At 52.7% G+C, this 21,372-nt stretch overlaps 1 protein-coding gene across 8 annotated transcripts in view; it reads right to left on the bottom strand.

The window, feature by feature from the left end:
• VASH2 (vasohibin 2) overlaps positions 1-21,372 on the bottom strand; it is a 39,351-nt gene that overhangs the window by 9,228 nt on the left and 8,751 nt on the right. For 2 of the 8 annotated variants that reach the window (XM_045084726.1, XM_045084731.1), the window contains 7 exons: positions 19,668-19,756; positions 15,630-15,686; positions 14,779-14,853; positions 8,103-8,484; positions 6,830-6,945; positions 3,960-4,016; positions 3,036-3,284 (listed from right to left, as the gene is read on the bottom strand). In XM_045084726.1, coding sequence (XP_044940661.1) covers positions 3,036-3,284; positions 3,960-4,016; positions 6,830-6,945; positions 8,103-8,484; positions 14,779-14,853; positions 15,630-15,686; positions 19,668-19,756 — 1,025 coding nt within the window. The other 6 variants (XM_045084730.1, XM_045084728.1, XM_004778962.2 and 3 more) reach the window with 6 other exon arrangements.

The following is a 21,372-nucleotide window of genomic DNA, read 5'->3' as shown; positions in this document are numbered from 1 at the left end:
CCCCAAGCCCGCCATCCCTTTTCTGTCCCTCTGACTAAGGCCTCAGTTTGGGGCATCTCCTCCCCTCCCCGCTCAACCCCCGCCCCCTCTCCCCTCAGCAGTTGCTGGGGAGCAGAGGTCAGGGGGCCTGACTGGCAGCCAGGAGGGGAGAAAAAGACTCCTGCAACTTGCCGGGTACTTACTCACCCACAAGAATTTACTAAGTAACACTGTGTGCCAAGTACCCTGTAGGTCTCAGGGTTACAGCAGGACAAACAGCAGCTCCTGCTCCCACTGGACCCAAAGTCCATTCCCTTTCTTCTGATGGAAATTTGCCTCTTGTTTCTCCCATTTGAGTAGGATACACTTCTGGGGTGTAGCCCATCTATGACCACTTCGGGGCTGCCTGATCGGGAAGCACGGGCCACCTCTCCTGTTCCCACTTCTTACTCCTGTCTCCCCTAAGGTCCGGAGGGTGGGCAGCACCCTCGGGTTCACTCATTCACCCTCACACGCAGACACACCCATGAAGACCAGTTTAGCTCTAGTCCCTGTGGACTCGGGATTCTAGAAAGGGATACCCAGGAAGGGAGCAACTCTCACATGGACGGCTTGGTCCTCCGTGTTAAGGGTATGGAACAGATTAAGGCAGGGAAGGCGCTGGCCCAGCATTTATAAGTTCAAGCAGAGACCTCAAGCCCTCCTCTCTCGTCTGGTCTGGCAGGGATCAGGTCAGGCTGAGCACCGGTTTAGGACTTAGGTCCTGTCTGGGTAGGCCTCTGCTGGAGGGCCACGGGAGGGCGGGCTGGTTCCTTCCCACTTGTCACCCTCATTCCAAGCCCGTCCTGCTCCTCCCTCACATTCCTTGGTTCCTAGGACCATTCCTAGGACGGGAGGTATCCTGCTGGTGGGTGCAGGGCGGACGGACTCCCACCCAAGAGATTCGGCTCAGCAGGGACTCTCCCAGCCCTGCCCCTTCTTTCAAGGCCTTCCAAGGCAGGAGGCTCTGGCCAGAGACCAAGAGCCACAGGCCACTGTTGGAGATTCCAGGGCACAGCCTCCTCTTCTGCCCGTGACAGAGAACCCATTGGGGATCCCAAAGGTGTCTAAACCCAAGAGGCTCTTCGCTCATTCAGGTCAGGAGGTCTTTGCTCATAGAGCTCATCACCCACCCTGCTTCTCCAAGCATCTCTGGTGACCCCAGACCCTGTGAAATCCCAGGAGAACTAAGTTGGGGAGTCCTTTGGGCTCCTAGCAGGAAACTCCACATCACCCGGGATCCTGGCTTAGTTCTCCCCCCCCTTCCACAACCATTCTAAACATCTACTTTTCTCTTGCCTTTTTTTTTTTTTTTTTTTTTTTTTTTTTTTTTTTTTTTTTGTGCCTCCCCTCTCCTTTGCTTGCTAAGGACATTGTCTCCTTCCTACCTTTGGGGACATTTTCTTACCCGGGATGGAAGGGGAATGGAATGACTTCTCGGGCCTCACTCAGAATATCTTCAATACCATTAGCCCATGGAATCAAACTGGTTTTCTAGGACTTCATTATCACTTCACAGCCTCACTTGGGCAACTGCCTGGAGGTGTCCCTACGAAACTTCATAAAAAACGGAGCAGGATGGGACGCCTGGGTGGCTCAGTTGGTTGGACGACTGCCTTCAGCTCAGGTCATGATCCCGGAGTCCCAGGATCGAGTCCCACATCGGGCTCTCAGCTCCATGGGGAGTCTGCTTCTCCCTCTGACCTTCTCCTCGCTCATGCTCTCTCTCACTGTCTCTCTCTCAAATAAATAAATAAAATCTTTAAAAAAAAAAAACAAAAACAAAAAAAACGGAGCAGGAACTCCCTGGTCCCGCTTGGGGCCAGCTGTGAAAGGAGACCTGATCTTGAGATGGGGCTTAGTAGCCTCTGTGACCCTGAGGGTCTCCAGCAGGGTGGGCCACTCTCCCTAGAGCCACAGTCCGCACCGAGACAGATGACCAAGAAGGGAACTCAAAGAGGGAGGAAAAGGGAGGAGGAGAATCACCGACAGCGAAGAAGAGCAGAGGAGGGACAGAGGCGGGAAAGAGGAGCCAGAGGGCGGAGAGAGAACAAAGCCGCTCTCAGAGGTCCTTAGGGACTCTTGCCCCACTGGGGAAGAATGTCCCACATGGTCACTCCAAAGAGCACGAGCCCCTTTCGTGTCCATGCGGGCAGCCACCGGGGAACTGCTGGCATTTTAAGTGGAAATGTTCTCAGCGGGGGAGGATGAGCTTTGCAGGAGGTTTACCAGCCTTGCCCGGCCCCGGCCCGGCCCCTCCGCAGGATCTATCATCATAACAACTTCTCCTCCCACCTCACTTCTAACCCTTGTTCCAGCCAGGGTGAGGGGCGGGCGTCCTGGCTGCTACTGATAATAAAAATAAATAAATTTTAAAAAATAATTATAAAACATGGATCTCAACCTCCGTCTCCCTGCCTCTCTTGGAACCACAGGAAACAATTTGCTCTGTGGGGATGGCGCTTTAAACATGCCTAGGGGAGCAGAGGCTGACAAGGACTCGTGGGGTAGAGGGCGGGGGCGTCCCTGTCTCCCTCTTGACGCCCTGCCCCGAGCTGACACCTAGTGCAGCCTTTGCGGTTCGCCCTCCCACCCAGCTGACTCTTCTGTCAACCCAGTGACACTGATCCTCCTTTCCAGAAGGGTTATTCAGACGAGTGCAAAAACGGAGAGGAATGCAGGGCCGAAGGGATGCAGCTGTAGGGGAGAGGTCGGCAGGGATACGAAACCACTAAAATTATCCCAGCCCAGAAAGGGGCCGGGACCCCACCGCGGATGGGCCTCTTGCCTGTTATGGTAATATTCCACGCGCTGGGCCACTCCCAAGCTTCATGATGGCACCCGACACATTTAGAAATGATTTGATGGCCTTACGTAATGCTGAAAAAAATAACACAGTGACAGAGCCACCTCCCTAGTCCTGGCCATTCCACCGCAGGAGGCCTAGAATTTTGGTGGAGTTATTGGGTCGGTACCAAATGGCTCCCTTTCTCGATTCCTCACCAAATCAAGATTACCTGGAGAAAAGCCTGCTTGCTGAAGGACAGGGGTAGAAGCTGAGAAGCTGTTCTCCCCCAGACACACCTCTAGGAAGCAGGGTGTCCCGGGCTCTAGTCTGTGGCAATGGCGGAAGCTGGGATCTGGAGAGGGAGGGAGGGGCTTGGGGCTTCCGTCCTTCTTGTCCTCCCTGGGTCACGCGGCCTTGCATTTTCCTTTCAGCCCTTGCTCCTCTGTCCCCTCGAGCCCCTGTGATCCCCGACCCAGCCCTGCAACTCAGAAAGCAGGGTTTTAGGAGGAATTAGTAAGACCTTGTAACACCTCAATCCACTTGAAACCTCGGCCAAGATATTTGCCCTCGAGAATCCCCTCCTGACGTCTAAACTGGGAAAAGAACTGGCAGGGGCTTTGGCTATCAAGGGTGGCCATGGTCTTCCCGGATTTGCTCACACCAGATGGTCCACAGGAACCCACAAGCCACCTAGGCTCCCTTGATGGTCAAACTCTTCCAAAGCCACCCTGCCCTGGCTGTGAAAAAGAAAATCCCTAAGACCTGACCCACTAGGGAGAGTCGATGGAGGGAGACTCCTGGGAACCAGTGCCATGCTCGGGAGAAAGGGCTGCGGGCTTCCGGGGAGGGGTGCAGCCACTCTTCGACATTTTGGAAAAGTTTATGTTTTCACTGAACATGAGCCATCGCCTCTGTGCAGCCAGGGCTGGGCTCGACTTCAGGGCGTGGAGGGAAGCGGGTGGTGGAGCAGAAGCCCCATCTTCCTGCAGGTCTTTCTTCCTGACCCCACCGGGGACTGCTGCCCTCTCCCTACTGCCTTTCTCCCTTTCCCCAGGCCCACTTCCTGCTTCTGGGCCCACTTCCTGCTTCCTGCCGACAGGAGGGGTGAGGGTGAAGGGGGCCCCCCCAACACTGGAAGGTGCTTTGCACTCACAACTGCGGCAGTCTAAGAGCTGTCCTCTGCGGGCACAGGCGTGGTCGCTTGCCTCGGCTGTGTGACAAAGTCCAGAGATTAGGGTACAGGCATGGCTCGGGGGTGACCAAACACCAGTTCCCTACCTGGCCCCTAGGAGAATGACCAGCCATGCTCTGCCCAGCTTGTCTTCAGTGGAGCCCAACATGGGGGTCAGGCCGGGGTCACACCCTCCAACGGCACCTCAGGCTCCAGAGGCCCAGGCAGGACCAGGTAGAGTTGAGCCCCAGAATCACACAGGCCCAGTGCCTGCACCTTGACATGTCATTGTTTTTTTAAAGTCAACCCCCAAGTCAGAACCAACTGTGGTTCTCCAAGAGTGGTCCCTGGACCAGCGGCATCAGCATCACCTGGGAACTTGCCAGAACAGCAGGTCCTCGGGCCCCATCCAAAGCCCCATCCAAATCTGCTGAATCACAAACACCGGGGGAGGGGCCCCCATCTGTTTTAACAAGCCCTCCGGGGATTCTGGTCTTGCTCGAGTTTGCAAACCGGGTGCAGGATCCTTCCGTCTCTCCTCAGCTGGGCCCCGTGCTGCTGCAGCCCCTTCTCCCTGTCCGGTGCCCGTAACCCACCGGCAGCTCCTCGCTCCCACCCAGCGACGCACCTCCCCAGCTCTGGCCCTTCATCCCCTGGGCCACTCGGAGCCTGCCAGCCCGTCCCTCCTCACCGACTCCTCCAGCTATCCCTTCAACTGTCGCTTCTAAGCAGATGGCTCTGCTGTCACGGTCTCTACTCCTCAAGCTCCAGATGGGCATTCTCAGGGGCTTCTAGAATGCTCCCCCAGGGTGCCTAAGCAGCAGCTCAAACCCCACAGTCCAGGCCCCAATGCACCTTCTTCCCATACTGTTCTCGGACCACTGGCACCTGGCACATCCTCGGACTTCTTCACAGCCAGCTCTGAGATCTTGCTGGCTTTCCCCTCCCTGGGCACTCATGGGAACTTTTTCTGGTAAAAAACCTAACATGCCTTGGACTGCAAATTTCCTGTAGATGCAAGTAAAACGGATGTGACAGGAATGGACTGAAAACCCCATCCTGTCGTCCCGTGAATCTGCCCTCCAGGGGCACACTCAGGACTTCTGGGTTTAGAGGGCAGAGTGGGGCTTTCCGGACTGCTCAGTGTCTGCTGCAGACTGGGAGCTCCTAAGGGAAGCCTTAGCCCTCCTGGGACAGCAAAGCTAACAAGGCAGAGCAAAGCACCCCTCCCCACTCCTTCAGTAACCAGATTGCTACTTCTGGGTCCCGGGCTCCATGCTCCGTGCCCTCTAAAAAGGGTTTACACATGCACAGTCCTCTGAGACAACTGCTACTTCATTCAGGGTCGCCAGTGAATGGATGGCTGCATGGGAGAGGGGGAGAGAGAGGGTTGCGGTGAAGGTCAGGATCAAGAGGCAAGCATAGTGGTCAGCATCAGAGGCAGGATGAGGATCAGAGGCTTGTGCCAAAGCTCTGAAGCCATCCTGCTCCCCCAAAGGTCAGAGCCATGCTGAAGCCCCGCATACTCCAGCTTCTCTTGCTGTAGGAGCCTCCCCTTTCCACCCCCTCCCCTGTCAAAGCCTGGACCCCAGCTGTCTTAGCCAATACCCTCGGGCTGTAGATTCTGCACCCGGGTTCAGCAGGAGGAGGTAGAATGGGGACAAACTGGGAACTTTCCTCAGAACTGAAACCACTTCATCCTGACAGAACCAACACTTGCATCCCCCTCCCCGCTCCCAGAGCCAGGGAAGCCGGGTTCCAGTCCCAGTGCCATCACTGACCAACTACAAGACAGCACAAGATAACAAACCGGGTTTGTGTTCCGGTTTCTGCCTTTGACAGTGAAAACTAAAACTCTGCCTTCTTACCCTACAGGGCTGATCTGACAATAATGACACGTCTGCGTTAAAAGCTGCTCACCGTGAACAAACCGCTCTCCCTACGTCTTCTAAGTGGGTCCCATGACTCCTTGAGGAGGAGGCAGGGAAAGTGTTTTCATCGTCTTGGACGGATGAGCAAAGAAGGTTCCCGAGAGGTGTGCCCAGGCCGCAGGGCTAAGGGGCGGCCAAGCGGGGGCTCGCCCTGGACCTCTGTGCGCTATACCACACTGTCCCAGGCTCAGTGAGAGCTGCTCGTGACCAGCATGCGCTGGTATTACTGACAGTGGTATATTTGGGTACAGTATTTGATTATTTGGGTACGGCCCAAATATCAGCCCGTGGATTATCCCTGGGTACTTCTCCAATCTGCCATTTCCCAAGGGAGTCATTTTGACCTCAGAAGTAGGTGTGGAATCAGTGGCCTCAGGGATAAGATGGGGGAAGACAGGGTCAGCAAGGGAGAAGGAATGACCTAAAGATGCCATGACCTGAAGAACGATCATGATTTCTCCTGGGCACAGAGGGCTACGGGGTTTTAGGAAAGTTTCATCAGTTCTAACAATCCCATCTTCCGGCCAAGGGAACTTAAGCCGAGGAAGGTTCCATGGCCAGCCTCAAGTCGTGTGGCTCACAAGGGGCTGAGCTGGCCCCAGACCCAGGCTTCCTAACCCTACATCCACCGTTCCCCCCACGCTGCCGGGATCTCAGGATCTCCTTCATCTCTGGCAGTCTGGAGCTTGTCCCTTCGTCTGAGTCTACAATGGACAGGCAGTATCGTCAGAGCAATGGGGGTGGCGTGCACCATGGACCCTTCTCCACAAGGGATGCCCCCTGATGGAGGACCGGTCCTCTTGGCGATCTCAGTCTGGTTCAGACACCACGCCCAGGACTCAGCTTTGTCCCCACGGGCCAGGACAACCCCATGGATGTGCGTGCTGGCCCCTGAGCCAGGGAAGAGGAAATAGTACTCACGACTTGTCTCTCCTGCCGAGCCGTCTTGGGGGGCTCGCCTGTCTCCTTCGGGGGGACAGGGATTTCCCCCGGCTTCTCACTTGGGTTGGAGAATGGGCACTTGCAGGTTTCAGGATCTGAAGGAGATGTGAGGAGTTACCACGCTGGCTCTGAAAGGAAACCACCTTCCTGTCTTCCCGCAGCCTCCCTGCCCCCACCGTGAGTGCCCGGCCTAGGAGAGACCAAGCCAGAAGACCTTCAAGGGGAGTCCTGACGGATGTTCCTTGCTCAGTCTACACTGGTGAGGAGCAGAGGACCCCTTCCCCAGAGGCTGAAATGATTACACTGTACCCCCTTTTCCACAGCAGAAGAGCAAAGCCCTATGCCTCAGCCTCTTGGGGCTGTTTCCAGGAGCTGTGTGCTATCTCGTGAGGGCAAAGTCCCATCTCCACTGCCCCAGAAACCAGCTTGCTCTTCCTCTGACTCTCCCACCCCATACACCGGCACAGGGTGGTTTCATTTTATCAAGAATCGGTTTCGTTTTATCAAGAATCTCCGTCCCAGGTCCCTCAGGGTGAAGATGACAAGTCCCCGGGCACTAAACAGCCTGAGGTCAGCAAAATCTATTTTCCCTATGGTCCTCTGTGTCCACACAGGCTTTCTCTCAGTGACTCCACAACCCCTGGAGGGACACGGACAAGCAGGCACGATGTTACTAGGGAAGTGACATGGGAGAAGAAAAAGGGGCTTATGAGTGTAGTTTCTGAGACACCAGGCCAGAATGTTATGCCAAAATGTGTTGCAATTTATAAAGCAAAGCAGAGACAGAATGTGACTCTGCAAAAGATTATAAAGCAACGTGACCTGCTCTCCTTGTGTGTCCAGGACCTTCCTGGTTTTACGTACTAAAAATGTCATGAAACCCCTCAGTTTCAGGCAAACCGGAACAATGAGTCACCCTATCATAAAGACCAAAACAACAAAACAAAACAAAACAAGAGCCTTAATCTCAAACGACTTTAACATTTTGGATTTGATTTCACAGAAGGAAATGCAGGCCGAGACACTGCTTTAACCGTAACATCTCAACTGACTTCAGCTCCAGGTTTTGAAGTAGTCCATGTCAAATAGCAAATGATTTGTATTTTTTGTTTTAATAGGATGGTTATGAAGCAAGATAACCTCAAGAAGCTTCTGACCATCCCAGAAACATGGGGCAAGAGGCAAAAGACAGACAGACAGACAGAGGACGGGGATAGAACTACCATCACTCGTTCGCCTTCCCAGCACCTACCTTCATTCTCATGTCCCTGGCGTATTTCTCCAGCTCCTTCCTTATGTCAGCCCTTAACATCTTGGAGACATTGAGGACCAGCTGCTTCCACTCAATGGGCTGGAAGCTATGAGGCTCATGGGGGACGTACAGCCCAATCTTGACCTTCTTGACTGTGTGCAGGTATTTCTTGTAGGAGTCTTCAAAGTCAAAGATGAGGTCACTCAGAGTTCGAAAGGTCAACGGCTTGTCCATCAGCTCAGCCCTTCGGCTCATGCCCAGTGAGCCGTAGCGGCCATTGCAGTAAATCCCCAGCACAACATGGTGAAAATAGTTTCCTGAGAAGTAGGTTTTAAAGCTGATGGGGAATCGCTCGATGGAAGGCTGTCCATTGGTTAAGTATCTTAGACCATCTGAGTCAAGGAAGAGAAGGGAGGCCTTGAGAATTTAGAGCTTGGACTCCCAGGAGGGAACGTGATCTGTATGGCAAATTAAGTGTCCATCTCTCTGCCTCTGAGCAGGTCCACATCTACCCTTTCCACGTTAATCCTTTCAGAAAAGATTCACTCAATCCCTTTGAGTACCTATTAGATGATGCATATTGAAGCCAAATTAAAAACTTGCCCTCTACTTTAGTAATTAAATAAATGTGCAAAACAAAATCATGGACTTTCCCCCTCCCTTGGTTTTCTTCAGGACGTGATGAGTATTAAAGGCCTTTTAAAATGTAATGAGAATGACGTTCTCAGACATTACTTCTGGCTGGAGTGCGTGGGACAGAGCAGGAATTGAAGACCTCTGCATTGTTCCAGAAGAAAAGTGAAAAACAGAATCAAGGCAAGGCAGTGAGATGGGAAACAAACTGACTGGGTACCTGGGTGGCACCTGGGTTAAGCATCTGCCTTTGGCTTTGTCAGATCCCAGGGTCCTGGAATCGAGTCCCACATCAGGCTCCCTGCTCAGCAGGGAGTCTTCTTCTCTTCCACCCCTCCCCCATCCAGATCTCTCTCTCTCTCTCTCTCTCTCAAATAAATAAGTAAAATCTTAAAAAAGAAAAAAAAGAAGAAGAAGAAAAGAAAAGAAACAGACTGGCCGATTACCTGGACGGGAAGGCATCAGAACAGGTCACAGCTGCCCCTTATCTGCTCCTCTCATGGGCCCCAGTACCCATGCCAACAGCCTTGAGTACCACACGGAAAGCTGCCTCCAGCAACGGAACCTCAGGTTCCCCTCATTCCCCAGCACACCTGGCAACACACATTGGCTTTCTCCACTTATCAGCCCATTTGGATCGAGCAAATCAGCAAAACTGATACCGTTGTATCAGTTTGGGACCAGTAACCCCACAGGGGCAGCGCCGCGTAACTAACTACCCCACAGACTCCACACGACAAGTACCACCACAGCCTCAAGCCCATCTCAAGAATCCCAGAATAACCTTGGTAAGGACCCAGTATGCATGGAGAGGGATGTTGAAAACTCATGGCATCTCTTTTCTGCTGAAAACCTGTGGTGACTCCAGGGTGATTCTGAGGAAAATAATAATCCGGGTGCTCCCCATGGTGGCCTGTGCCTGGTAAGTGCTCAGTCAGCGGATACGGTTCTCTACACTGAGAATCTGTCTTCACCATTTCTTGCCCCCACTCCAATGGACTTTCCACCCAGAGGCTAGAATGTTCTACTGAAGCCAAAATTTGGTATGTGTCAACTCTTTTGCTTCAGTTTTCACTCTCTCTCCTCTTCCTCAGACTTGATCCAAATCCCTTACCAAAGTCCTGCCACAATTCAGCCCCTGCTCATAATTCCTTTGTCCAGTTTCATTCCCCCCTACACCCTGGACCAGCACACGGACCCACAATCAACCTGAGACATTTTTGAAGGATATGCCAAGACCATAAAGAATCCACACCCATGCCCTTGGCCGATATATTCCCTCATAATGGGAAGTCATATAAAACTGCAAGTCTTGAATGACTTTTAAATGACCTTGACATTACAAAGCTATGAGACCAACTGAACAAAATGGCCCTAAACATACCCTGTAACATGTGGTGCTCCCTATCACAGTAGAGCTTCCTTATTGCTTCCCTCACACAGCAGCCCTCTAGGGCAGGGGATTCTAACCGGGCAAAGATTTTCGGGGTCTCGTGAAAATCACGAGTGAGAAGGATGCTGTGGGCTTACTCTCTTTACACATGCGGCATCCCAAATGGTACAGAGGCACTGCTCCCCCCCCTTCCCCCTTTCCCCAGCCTTCCTCAGTAGGAGTTAAGTACCCCGCCCCACCGCCCAACTCAAGAACCGCCACAGCTAACAGCGCTTGCTGCTTCATCGCCCAGTGTTATAACTGGGTGTCTCTTTGCATCTGTTAGGCCGGGAGTTGTGTATCACAGGCTGGTGTCTGTCCCCAGACATGGCACAGGCCTGGCACAGAGACATGCTCCGTCAATGCTTGCTGCAAGGAAGACCCTCCATTACGAGACACCTTCCTTAGACTTAAAAAAAGACTGCCTCAGTGAGGGCCAGTCCAGGTACACTTAAAAGAAAGAAGCCACCAGAAGCCAACCCTGAAGGCTGACCATTGAGGACAGGGCCTCAATGTAAGCATGTCTCCTCTCTCTAAAGTTAGCTGTTTTCTTGTCACTTCCTCCTGTGACATGAACTGGCGGGGAGGGACTGAAATCCCAACCTTCCGAGGCCCCTGACGCCCACTCCTGCTTGTTTTCTGGGGTGAGTTCTCTGGGGCTGGAAGAAGAGCTTTCTCAGTTGTTTTTAGTGATAACGAACCCTCACTGGGCGCGTATCTCCAGTGCCCGACAGGCTGTGGGCAGGGCTATGGAGCCAGAGAGCAAGAGCGCAGCCCTCTTCTGGAAGCCTGTCGGGGACACAGACTCAAAATGGACACGACACAACCAGGATGGCAGTTCCTCAAAAAAAGAAGAAAAAGGAGAAGGAGAAGGAAGGGGAGGAGGAGGAAGGAAGGAAGGAAGGAAGGAAGGAAGGAAGGAAAGAAAGATTGATTGATTTGCCATATGATCCAGCAACTCCTGGACGTGTACCCACAAGAACTAAAAGCAGGGATGTGGACAGGGACTTGCACACCCATGTTCACAGCAGCAGAAAGGGGGGACGCGGTCCCCGTGCCCACGGATGGGTGACTGGATGAACGAACGTGGTGTATACAACGGAATATCATTCCACCTTAAAGAGTCAGGAAATTATGACTCAAGCTCAACTTGGACATTGAGGACACTAGGCTTAGAAATAAGCCAGTCAGAAAAAGACAAATACTGTATGATTCCCCTTCCTGAGGTATCTGGAGTAGTCACAATCGTAGAGATGAAAGTAGACAGGTGGTTGATGGGGGCGGCGAGGAAAATGGGGAGTGTGCGCCCCACGGGCGTGGCATTTCGGTTGGGGAAGACGAGGTTCTAGAGACAGCTGGTGCCCATGCTCGTGTGACAACAGGAGTGTTCTCAGTGCCACTCAACTGTACACTTAGAGTGAAAATGCTAATTTTACGGCATGACTATTTTACTACAATGAAAAAAACCACATTCACACTAAACGTATGTCAAGCCATTATGCTGTTTACCTTAAACCTGAACAGTGCTGTATGTCAATGGGGTCACAGTGACACTGAAAAGAACCACCCCAGTGATGGGTGCTGTGAGAGAGGCAAGCCCAGCGGCCTCTGGGAGAGCAGAGAAGAGGTCATGGGGTGACCACACCGAAATTAGTCTGTGGGAAGTGTAGAGTCAACCACGTGGAGAAGAGGGAGGGAGGCGGGGGATGGGAGTGACCACCAGTCCATTCTGTCACAAGTTGCCATCTCTAGGATTTCTTCCATCTTTATGGCTATCGGGAAGACTTGGGACCTGGAGTATAGGAAGGGGACGAGGAAGTGTGGATGAAGGCAGGGAAGTGACCTGAGCTTTTCTAGGGATGAGGGAGCTGCCATGTCCAAGCTCCTAGAGATCGAGCCAGCATCTAACCCACACCATGATTAAGCCCCTTCATGGTCAGCGAGGCCCTCCCAAATTGTTGCCAGGATTCAGAAGATGAATCGAAGGTCTTTGTCTCCTGCAGGCCTGTGAAAGTGTGTGCATGAGCAAAAGTAGGGGCTCTTCCTGAATGAATCCTAACTCTGGACTAGCATCAAACGGGAGAAAACAAGGAAGGACAAGACAGGGGACACAGGCTTCCAAGCAGCAAGCAAGCGGAGCTATTTCAAGGTTGTTGAGGTGCTATTTGTTTCCCAGGACCTGCAGAGGGGCCTGTGGGAGACACAGACAGATGACCTAAGTCCTGTCCTTCACTGTGCTGGAGAGAAAAGCAGACCATAGGGATGCTGACAAAGAGCAAAAAGAAAAGACAAAGACGTAACTTTTGGAATTTAGGTCTGTGTTTCTTGTCTGTGTCCAAGAGTCAAATTTCCCTGAGTTCAGCAGTGTGCGCGCCGTTCTCTTCCGGGCCCTTCTCTGTAATGTCACACTGGTAAGAATAAAGGAAAACCAAGGCCACACTGTCCTCTGATTTAGACAGGCCCAGAGGCCAGTCACAAGTGTTTCCCTCATGACCCAAAAGAACTGATTAATCCCAGGAAACTTGCAGTTGTGCTTGGGTTTACGCCACTGCGCGGGGACATGGCGACCCTGTAAAGCAAGATGGCCTCCGCCCAGAGGCACCCAGACCTCCATCAGCAGAGTCTGAAGGTAGCTGGCCTGCCCAGGGAAGGGCCTGTGCTCTGGCTCTCCTTCACTAACTCCCCCAGCAAACCCCCAACAGCTGTTCACCCCCATCAAACTCACAGGAGGCTCAGGCCAACAGCTGTGACTGACTCCTGCCTCAGAAAGGCCCCCGGAGCCATCTGCGGTCTCCACCCTGTTCTGCCCTCTGGCTGGGCTCCCCCCCCCCACCGCCCCCCCCCGCACGTTTCCTCTCCTTTGTGAGAAGCAGGGAGGAGGTAGGACGGAACTGTGGGGGAAGGGCCACAATAAGGCTCAAATTCCCATTTTTCAAAGGTCAGCCTGGGCACCTATAGACCATCTTTTTCAGACGCAGCCTGCCAGTGCCCTGAACACTGCAGAGGGCCAGACACTGCCGTTCCCATGAACATGTCCAGGAGACCAAGCCCACAGACTGCCCCTGACCTATTGTCCCTGGTCTGATTCTGAGCCACGAGTCCTTCCATTGATGTCACGCTTGCCTCTTTCCGTCCTGGGTTTCCTTCCAGCTCTCTAACTTTCCTTCGTCTCTGTCACGGGCTCACCATGTCCATCTAAACCACAACAGGGTGGGATCTCTTCCTTGATCTTTCTCTTCTCACTCCTTGAACAGCAACTACCATTCCTTAAGTACGTGCAGCTCCCCGATTCCTATTTCCGGTGCTGAGCCCCCTCGTGAGCATCACACTCTCCATACCCACCCCAACATCTGACCCCTGCCCACGTCTCAGATTGAACATACTCAAATCTGAACTCCCCTCCCCATAAATCTGACTCTCCCCGCAAGTCCCTCCTTGGGCAGCAGCACACCTACCCGATCACCCAGTTTTCCAAGCCAGAGATGTGGGCTCATTGCCTCTGACTCCTCTAACTCTCACAGCTAATCAGCCCGGCCTCTGGGTCAAAGAATCTCACCTCTCCTTCGCCCTCAGCCCTTCCGCCCACCCTCCACAAACTACCACCCAGTCCATTGGTTGACTTCCTCCTCATCCACTCCGGCACTCAGTTGGCCTCTAAGATCTGGAAATTCGATCTTCTTAATGTCTCCTCACCTCTGTTCCCGTGGCCAGGACCATAGTTCAAGCATCACCGTATCCCTCAGGGAGCAGCTCCTAACGGGCTTCGCAGATCCAGCTTCTTCTCCAGTCTGCCCTTCAATCTGCCTGAAGAACCACCTTTCTAACACGCATGCCTGGTCATGTCGTGCCTCTGCTGCCGAGCTTTCTTGGGGGCTGCCCTAGCCTTTAGAAGGAAGGTCACACTTCTCAGCACAGCACTCAAGGACTCAACTGTTTTTTCTTGGGTCTACCTCCCAAGTTCATGTCTTGCTATATTCCCTTGGTCACTGTCCCTTCCAGCCAGCCACCCCAAGGGACAACAAGTTTCTTTGCTCTTCTGTCAGATCACGTTCTACTTCCATCATAGCTTTTTGTACCATATTCCCCTTGGGCTAAGGAGCCAGGAGTCTGGTGGAAAATGGAACAGAAAGTATGGCAGAGCCCAGAACCTTGTTTCAACTCTACATTCTGCGGAGTCAAGACTCTATGCCATTGCTTGGTCTCGTCCACAACCCACTCTTAGAATTTTCCCCAAGATGCCTTTGGATAACCCCATTTCCTCTTGAGTGTCTATCCTGTTGCAATGCCAGAAAAATGCAAAAAAGAATGATACATGCTCTCTCTGTAGTCCCTCTAAGTTGGAATTCCCCTCGTAACTAGTCGATCTGGCTGAGAGCTAGGCCTGGGGCAGGCTGCAGCAAACGTCCACAATGAGCCAAGGAGCCAGGCTCTGATCGGGTTCAAGTCCAGAAGGTCAAGGTTAAAGAGAAGCACCAGGGAGAGCTTGACACTTTGTCCCAACCAGACAACAGGCATAATTTCTGTGAGTCTGGAACAATAAAGGCACAGTGGGCCCCACAGGGAGGCCACCATCTATGAAGTAAACTTGAGCAAACGTCACTTCAAGGATACATCCCCAGGATGACAGCTTCAAGGCATTTGATAGGCAAGGACTCCCGAGTCATTTCTTTCGCTGTTTCCATTAACCTGTAGGGTAGAGCACAGCAAAGCATCTCAGGACTGATTTAATTATGCAGTCTGTCTGTCTGTCAATCCATCAGCATGCCAGTCTCCACACCAGGTGACATGCAGGATTATAGAGGGAAAGGGGACAGCTTGCTGTGCAAGACAGAGCCAAAGCACATCTGGACCTGGCAGAACTAAACTCCTAAATTCTCCACTTCTCTCTCCAAGAGTTGGTTCCTGGAGTTAGTGCCTGTATGCTGTGGTGTACTCTCAAGGCCCCAGGATGAGGGGCATTACAAAGAGCAACAAGAGGAGGTCCCATAAACAAACTTCAGGGGCGTCTGGGCGGCTCAGTTGATTGGGTCCGACTCTTGATCTCAGCTCAGGCCTTGATCTCAGGGTTGTGAGTTCAAGCCCTGCACTGGGCTCCGCACTGGGCGTGGAGCCTACTTTAAAAAAAAAAGATGATATACTCTGACATTGCATTGCCAAAAAGAAGCCTGAAACTGTGACGCTGGGTGTGGAGCTTACTCAAAAAAACAAAAACCAAAAAGCAAAAACCAACGCTCAGGCCTCCTGTACCTCTGTAAGAGTTCGTATCTCCCACAGAGCTTAGCTGTCTGAGAGGCCCAGCCCCTAGCCCCACCACCAATCTGGCCCTGAGGCACCTCCCCTCCCCCACCCCTGACAGACAAGGATGTTGCAGCAGGGGATACAGGCATAAAGGGTGGGAGAGGGAGCTGACAGCTTTCAAGCGGGAGAGTGGTCCCCTGGCCCACGGATCATGCACCACTTACCCACTCAGCGGTCTCATTTTCCTAATTTCAAAGAACTGGGTCCCTGTGTGATTGTATCTGGGTGAAGTATGTAAAGGGAAAGTGATAGAAAACTCCAAAGATCCCAGTGACTCAGAGGGGAAGCATGCATTGATTTCTCAAAGGGATGAGGAATGAGGAGTGAGGGGCTTTCCAGAAAGTGTCCAGTAGCCACAGGGTAGCCAAGAGCCTCTTAATCCTCGCTGTCCTTCCCTGAAAATCTGATTTCTAACTTCAGCTTCAAAACACCCTGGACCTTTATAATAGATCCTTTCAGTCTGCTCTGCATTCTGTTGGTTGAATACATGTCTTAATTCACTTGCCAGACTACAAGCTCCTTGGGAGTTAGGACCACTTATTTATTATCTTTATATACCCCCCACAAAGCCTGGCCCAAGTCCAACATATTCCAGCTAGCAAATGTTGTTAAATGAATGAGGAATAAGTGAATAGATGGGTGGACAGATGGATGGACAAATGGGTAGGTTGGTGGAAGGGTGGACGGAGGAAGGGAAGGAAGGAAGGATGAATGGGATTGATGGGATGGATGGTGGGTGGATGGATGGTGGAATGAATAGAATGGAAGGGTGATGGATTGACAGGTGGATGGATGGATGGATGGATGGATGGATGGACAGGTGGATGGATGGAAGGGAAGGATGATGGATAGAGGGGCGGGTGGATGGATGGATGGATGGATGTAGAGGTGGTTGGACGGACAGATGGATGGATGGAAGGGAAGGATGATGGATAGAAAGGCAGGTGGATGGCAGTAGGTTTCTCAATAGTGTCCAGTCTCTGCAGCAAAGCTTACTGTAGAGACATCACCGTCATTTCACTGGACTGATACTAGACAATGGTTACTAAGTCTGAGAAGATGACACTATTACCCACAACTTGGGATTTAGCCGGTTGCCCAGAAAGCATAAGGGACTGGCAAGCCTGTGCTAGGTCATTCTGAAGGAGACATGCTTTCGCAGACTAGATCTTTTTTTTTTTTTTCGAAGCCTAAAGAAGAGTTGCTTTACACATTTCTCTTCCCTGCCTCAAGCAAAATCCTATAGAAAAAAAGGACATGGTGGGAAGGTACTCATGAATGGAGACCTTGTAACACTGGTGGGGGTAGGAGAGTAGATGTGTGACCCTATTGTGGTACAAGCAGTGGCAGCAGGGGGCGCTGAGCACCCTCCCAAGGAGGGTTAGGATCCCCTCCTGGCACAGAGATGCCTGGACACTCAGACACAAGCTCGAATAACAACTACGGGGTGAATCATGAGAGACTATGGAGGGCACGGATTGCATGGAGCACTGGGTGTGGTGAAAAAATAATAAATACTGTTATGCTGAAAATAAATAAATTTAATTTAAAAAAAAACAACAAAAAAAAAAACCACAACAACTATGGGGTGAGTGGGGGTCATTATAAACAGACCCTGGGCCCCACCCCTGGAGACTCCAACTTCAGGCCATGGTCCTAACCCTCGATGTCATTAAGAGTCACCCTACCCTGCCTTGGACAGCTGTGTTGGAGGTTCCAGGGTGACAGCTGGAAGATGATTTTAATAAGCTCACCAGGCTGGAGATGATCAGCTCGGGCCATAAGAAGAGCCCATCTCTGTATATAGGCTTGCCCAGCTTTTGAAAAATACAATACAAAAAATCTTCATGGGAAAAGAGAAAAATGAGGGGCTAGGTATCCTCATGGTAAAGCGATTTTTTTTTTATTTGACCAAAGATTTCAATCCAATCGTGAGATTCTTGGTATATTTAAAGTAGAATTCAGTGGGCCAAAATTCTACCTGAATGCATAACTTTCTCCCTGTTCATAGATCTAGTCTGTATACCTACTGTGTAAGGTGAGACAAACCCATAATAAAATAACAAAATATTGCCTGGCCTTGCTTTCTCAGTTTCTCACAGTTGTGAGCCCCAGAAAGTGAGTTGGGGGAGTGGAGGGAAGCCTCTTGTAAACGTTGCCTTCAGAGTGAGTGACTTACTGAGCCCGAGCTGACCCTCAGAAGGCCTCTCCTCACACAGCAGAGATCGGGGGCATCTGTCTTTCCAGAAGCCTATGCTTCTGAGCCAAAAACCCAGTTATTCTGGGTAACATTATGGGGTAGCGTCGGCATAACTTTCCCATTCACTGGGAAACCAAAGAATTCACTGGACTCGTTTTATGGTCGTATTTGCTCTCTTGCAATGGTCTGGAACAGAACCTGCAATGTCTCGGAGGTGTGCCTGTGAAGGTCTGCTCAGAAGACAAAGAGGTCATGCTCTGTCTTCTTTGTGCAGTGGCTCTGCTGCCCAGGGGACCAAGGGGCATGATCCCAGCAGCCTGTCGCATTTTCCCTTTTCCGGCCCTCTCTGTGGTCAGTGATCTAGGTCAGTGACCATCGTTATGGGTCAGAGAAGAAAAATGAAAAAGCAGATCCTTCAGGCAAACTGTGAAAAGTTGGCTGAGAATGTGCTGTAGGGTTTCCGGGCAAATGAACAAATGTAGTGCCCGTGCACATTCGCCCCCTATCAGGGAATCCCCAACATTCCCTCTCATCTCTGGCTGCCTGATCCTTGTGAAGATCATGTCCTAGATAGAAGTGGGGAGCTGTTGTAATTTCTGTCCCCTTCTAGAATGTTCTGTGAGAAGACAGTCACACCCAGGGAAGGCTTGGCTCTTGGGGCCCAGGGCTATCCTGGCAGAAGTTTATACTATGTTCTCCAGGGGTCCCAGTTTGAGGGTTGGCACCAATAACTGATAGCCTGCTCAGGGTCAGAGTCAAGCTGTTGGCTTCAGCCTTGAAGACTGGTGCCACCTCGCCCTCTACTATGGCTTCAGGATTCCACTGGAAAGATGCCATGCAAGGGAGACGATTGCCTGTGAAATGAGAACTGAGAGGCTAATGATGTAACCTGCCTATCCAAATCAGTAGCGACTGGTGTTACTCCCCTCTGGTATGCCCCTCCCTTCAGTGAGGACACAAAAATCCACAGGAAAGATTCCTGCATATAGCACAGCCTCTTCTGGGGCATGCGGGACAAGTGTGCAGTGCCCCATGAAATCCTTTCTGCTGAATTCTATGTCTTTGGGGACAAAGGACAGAGATCAGCAGAGAACTGACCTCTTGGACAACGTGCTAGGGGTTAGGGTGCCAAGAGTGGCCTCTGTAGGGCATCTGATGCTGGCTTAGTGCTGTGATGTTCACGGACGCAGGCAAACGGTCTCTCCCTCTCACAGACCCCTCTGACAGCCCAGCTCACATTCCTAGCCTGAAAAATTCCTAGCCCTGAAAACAATACCCGCAGTGGCCTATGAACCAGCCACCTCTGCTCTTTGTTCTTACAGTGTTGCTGGAGCAGGGCCACAGAACAGATCTAACTAACCCTGGCTACCAGCAAGCCAAGGCCACGGGCAGAGAGAAGGACCAGAGTCAGACTGGTCTGAATTCCGCCTGCCCCTGCAGGGCTCCTCTGTACGTCTCCAAGTTCACATGAGGGGAGAGGACCCCCATCCCAGGGCTCCATTTCTTCCTGCAGACGGGAGCGAGGCTGCTGGTCTGGGCCTCCTGAGAAGCCAAAGGCAATGAATGCCATGTGGGTCTCGTACAGACCATGAGCAGTCACGCTAGAGGCAGAAAAGTCAGAAAGGAAAGAAAAAGAGCAGAAAAAAAGCCCAGAAGGGACGAGGGACGGACAGCAGAGGAAAAGAGGCAGAGGGAAACAAAGACGATGACGAAGGAAGGGAGAGGCAGGGGGAGAAAGGGAGAGGGACCCGGGCGGCCACTGCTGCCTCACCGTGCCTTGCCCTCCCAGCCCGCACCTGCCTAACAGGGTAAAGGTCTGATCATGGCAAGTACATTCCCCCATGATCATGCCTTCCAGACTCACACGGGGGCACCCCTCTATGTCCGGCCTCACCAACCTTAGGGAGCATTTGCTGACCAGCCAGGGACAGACCTGCCAGGAGGCTCGAGGTCACCGCGCCCGTCCCCACGGGGTCCGCCCAGACCCTGGTTGGAAGGATACTGTAGTGTCTTCATGTAGGTCTGGATTGCCTGAAGCCAGTCTGGGATCGTCATCGACAGCCTGTAGTTCGGAACCTGCGGCACTGAAGGCTGCAAAGCAGTAGAGAGAGAAGTCTTTATCGAGGAGATGCAGCGGGTCCAGTGTCTGCGGGCAGCCATGGGGAGGGAAGCACAGCAGACGGCCGCCGGCACAAGGTCTCCCCAGACCACGGGGTCCCTCGCTGGAGCTCCGCTCCGCATATTCTGCCCTAGGGCACCACGACTCTCTAGGGCCCTCTGTGTTTTGTGAATGTGAACGCAGCCTGCCTCCCCACGGGGGCCTCAGCCTCGTCTCCTTGAGCCAAGGACCCTGTCTGTAGTGTCCCCCACTCTGCCTGGCCCAGGGTGTTCACAGGCACGCCCCAGTCACCCTCACATTTTCACTGCACGGCTGCACCTTCTGCTGCATGGCTGGTATGAACCTTTAAACTCCGGGACACCACCAATGCAAGACCTCTGGTGCCCTGCACTTGACCTTAGCCAAAAGGCCGAGAAGCGATGAGACCTATGGTGCCCTGAAGGAATGCAACCTGGTGCCACACATGCCTTCGGTCCTCAACACCATGTCCATCGCGGCCCCTCCCCGAGTCTGGCCCAGTGGATTAGCAAAGACCCCCCCTCTGGCCGTGACTCTCCCCAGGTAAGGGCAGCCCGTCTGACTCACGAGCCATCCTACCCTTTTACCCCTCACAGCTGCCCAGGCACCTCTTTTCCTCGCCTGCCCCTTGGTCAGCATCCACCGAGTGTCTATGACTGAGCACGAAGCACGGTCCCTCTGAGACACCAGGCAGCTCTGAGCGGCCAATGAGGCCAAGAGCGAGCACAAGCAGGGGCTTCTCCCCCAGCCCGTCTCTTCCTGGGAAGCAAGGGATGGCATTTCCTCCTCCTGTGTGCGTCTTGGTCCCTGAAGCTTAGCCTCCGGCGGGGCAGGGCTGGGGATGACAGAGACACTCTGTCCCCGTGAGCCTGGGGCTCTAGGAGAGCTGCTGCCCTGAAGGAAAGGGGAAGCTCCTCCAGGCGTAAGCCACTTAGGGAGGAGCAGAAGGGGCCGCAGGGCCGATTAGTTCATCCTCGAGAAAACAGGGAAAGGGAGGCTCTGGGGATTTAGTGCTTAGCTGACGACGGTGAAGCTGCTGGTTGGAGAGACTTGGGGACAGTTCTGGGCCGCCTGGCTGGGCCCCAGGGACAGACACCCCCGAAGGGCGTGCTCTGGCTCTCCCCCTGCTCTCCAGGCTCGGGCTGCAGTGACGTGGGAGGGTGCGCTGCCCCGGGGCCTGTGGCGGGCCCCTGCCCTACTTCCACACCTTCCACACCTTCCACAAGTTTAGCTGCATTTACTAAAAATGCCACCTGACATTCGCTCCCTCTCGGGCTTCTCTTTTCTCTCGGCTTTGCAACTTTCTACCTCGCAGCAACTGCCCCTTCAGCAGAAAGGAAACTAATCACACATCCCACTTCACAGCCAAGGTGCTGAGTGTGTGTGTGTGTCTGTGTGTGAATGTGAGGGGGTGTGTACACACACACACACACACACACACACAGCTGTTCTGCAAACTACACTTTGTTTACAACACAAATCACATTTCTGTCTTGGAGAGTAATTTTGGGGAGCAAAAGGTTCCAATGGGACCATTGGCTCACGTGACCCTGCCCCGTGCGCAGGTGCG

The sequence above is a fragment of the Mustela putorius genome, unplaced genomic scaffold (genome assembly GCF_011764305.1).
Source record: "Mustela putorius furo isolate JIRA1106 unplaced genomic scaffold, ASM1176430v1.1 tig00000785_pilon_pilon_pilon, whole genome shotgun sequence".
In the NCBI taxonomy this organism is placed as follows: Eukaryota; Metazoa; Chordata; class Mammalia; order Carnivora; family Mustelidae; genus Mustela; species Mustela putorius.
This window is presented reverse-complemented; position numbering and strand designations above follow the sequence as displayed.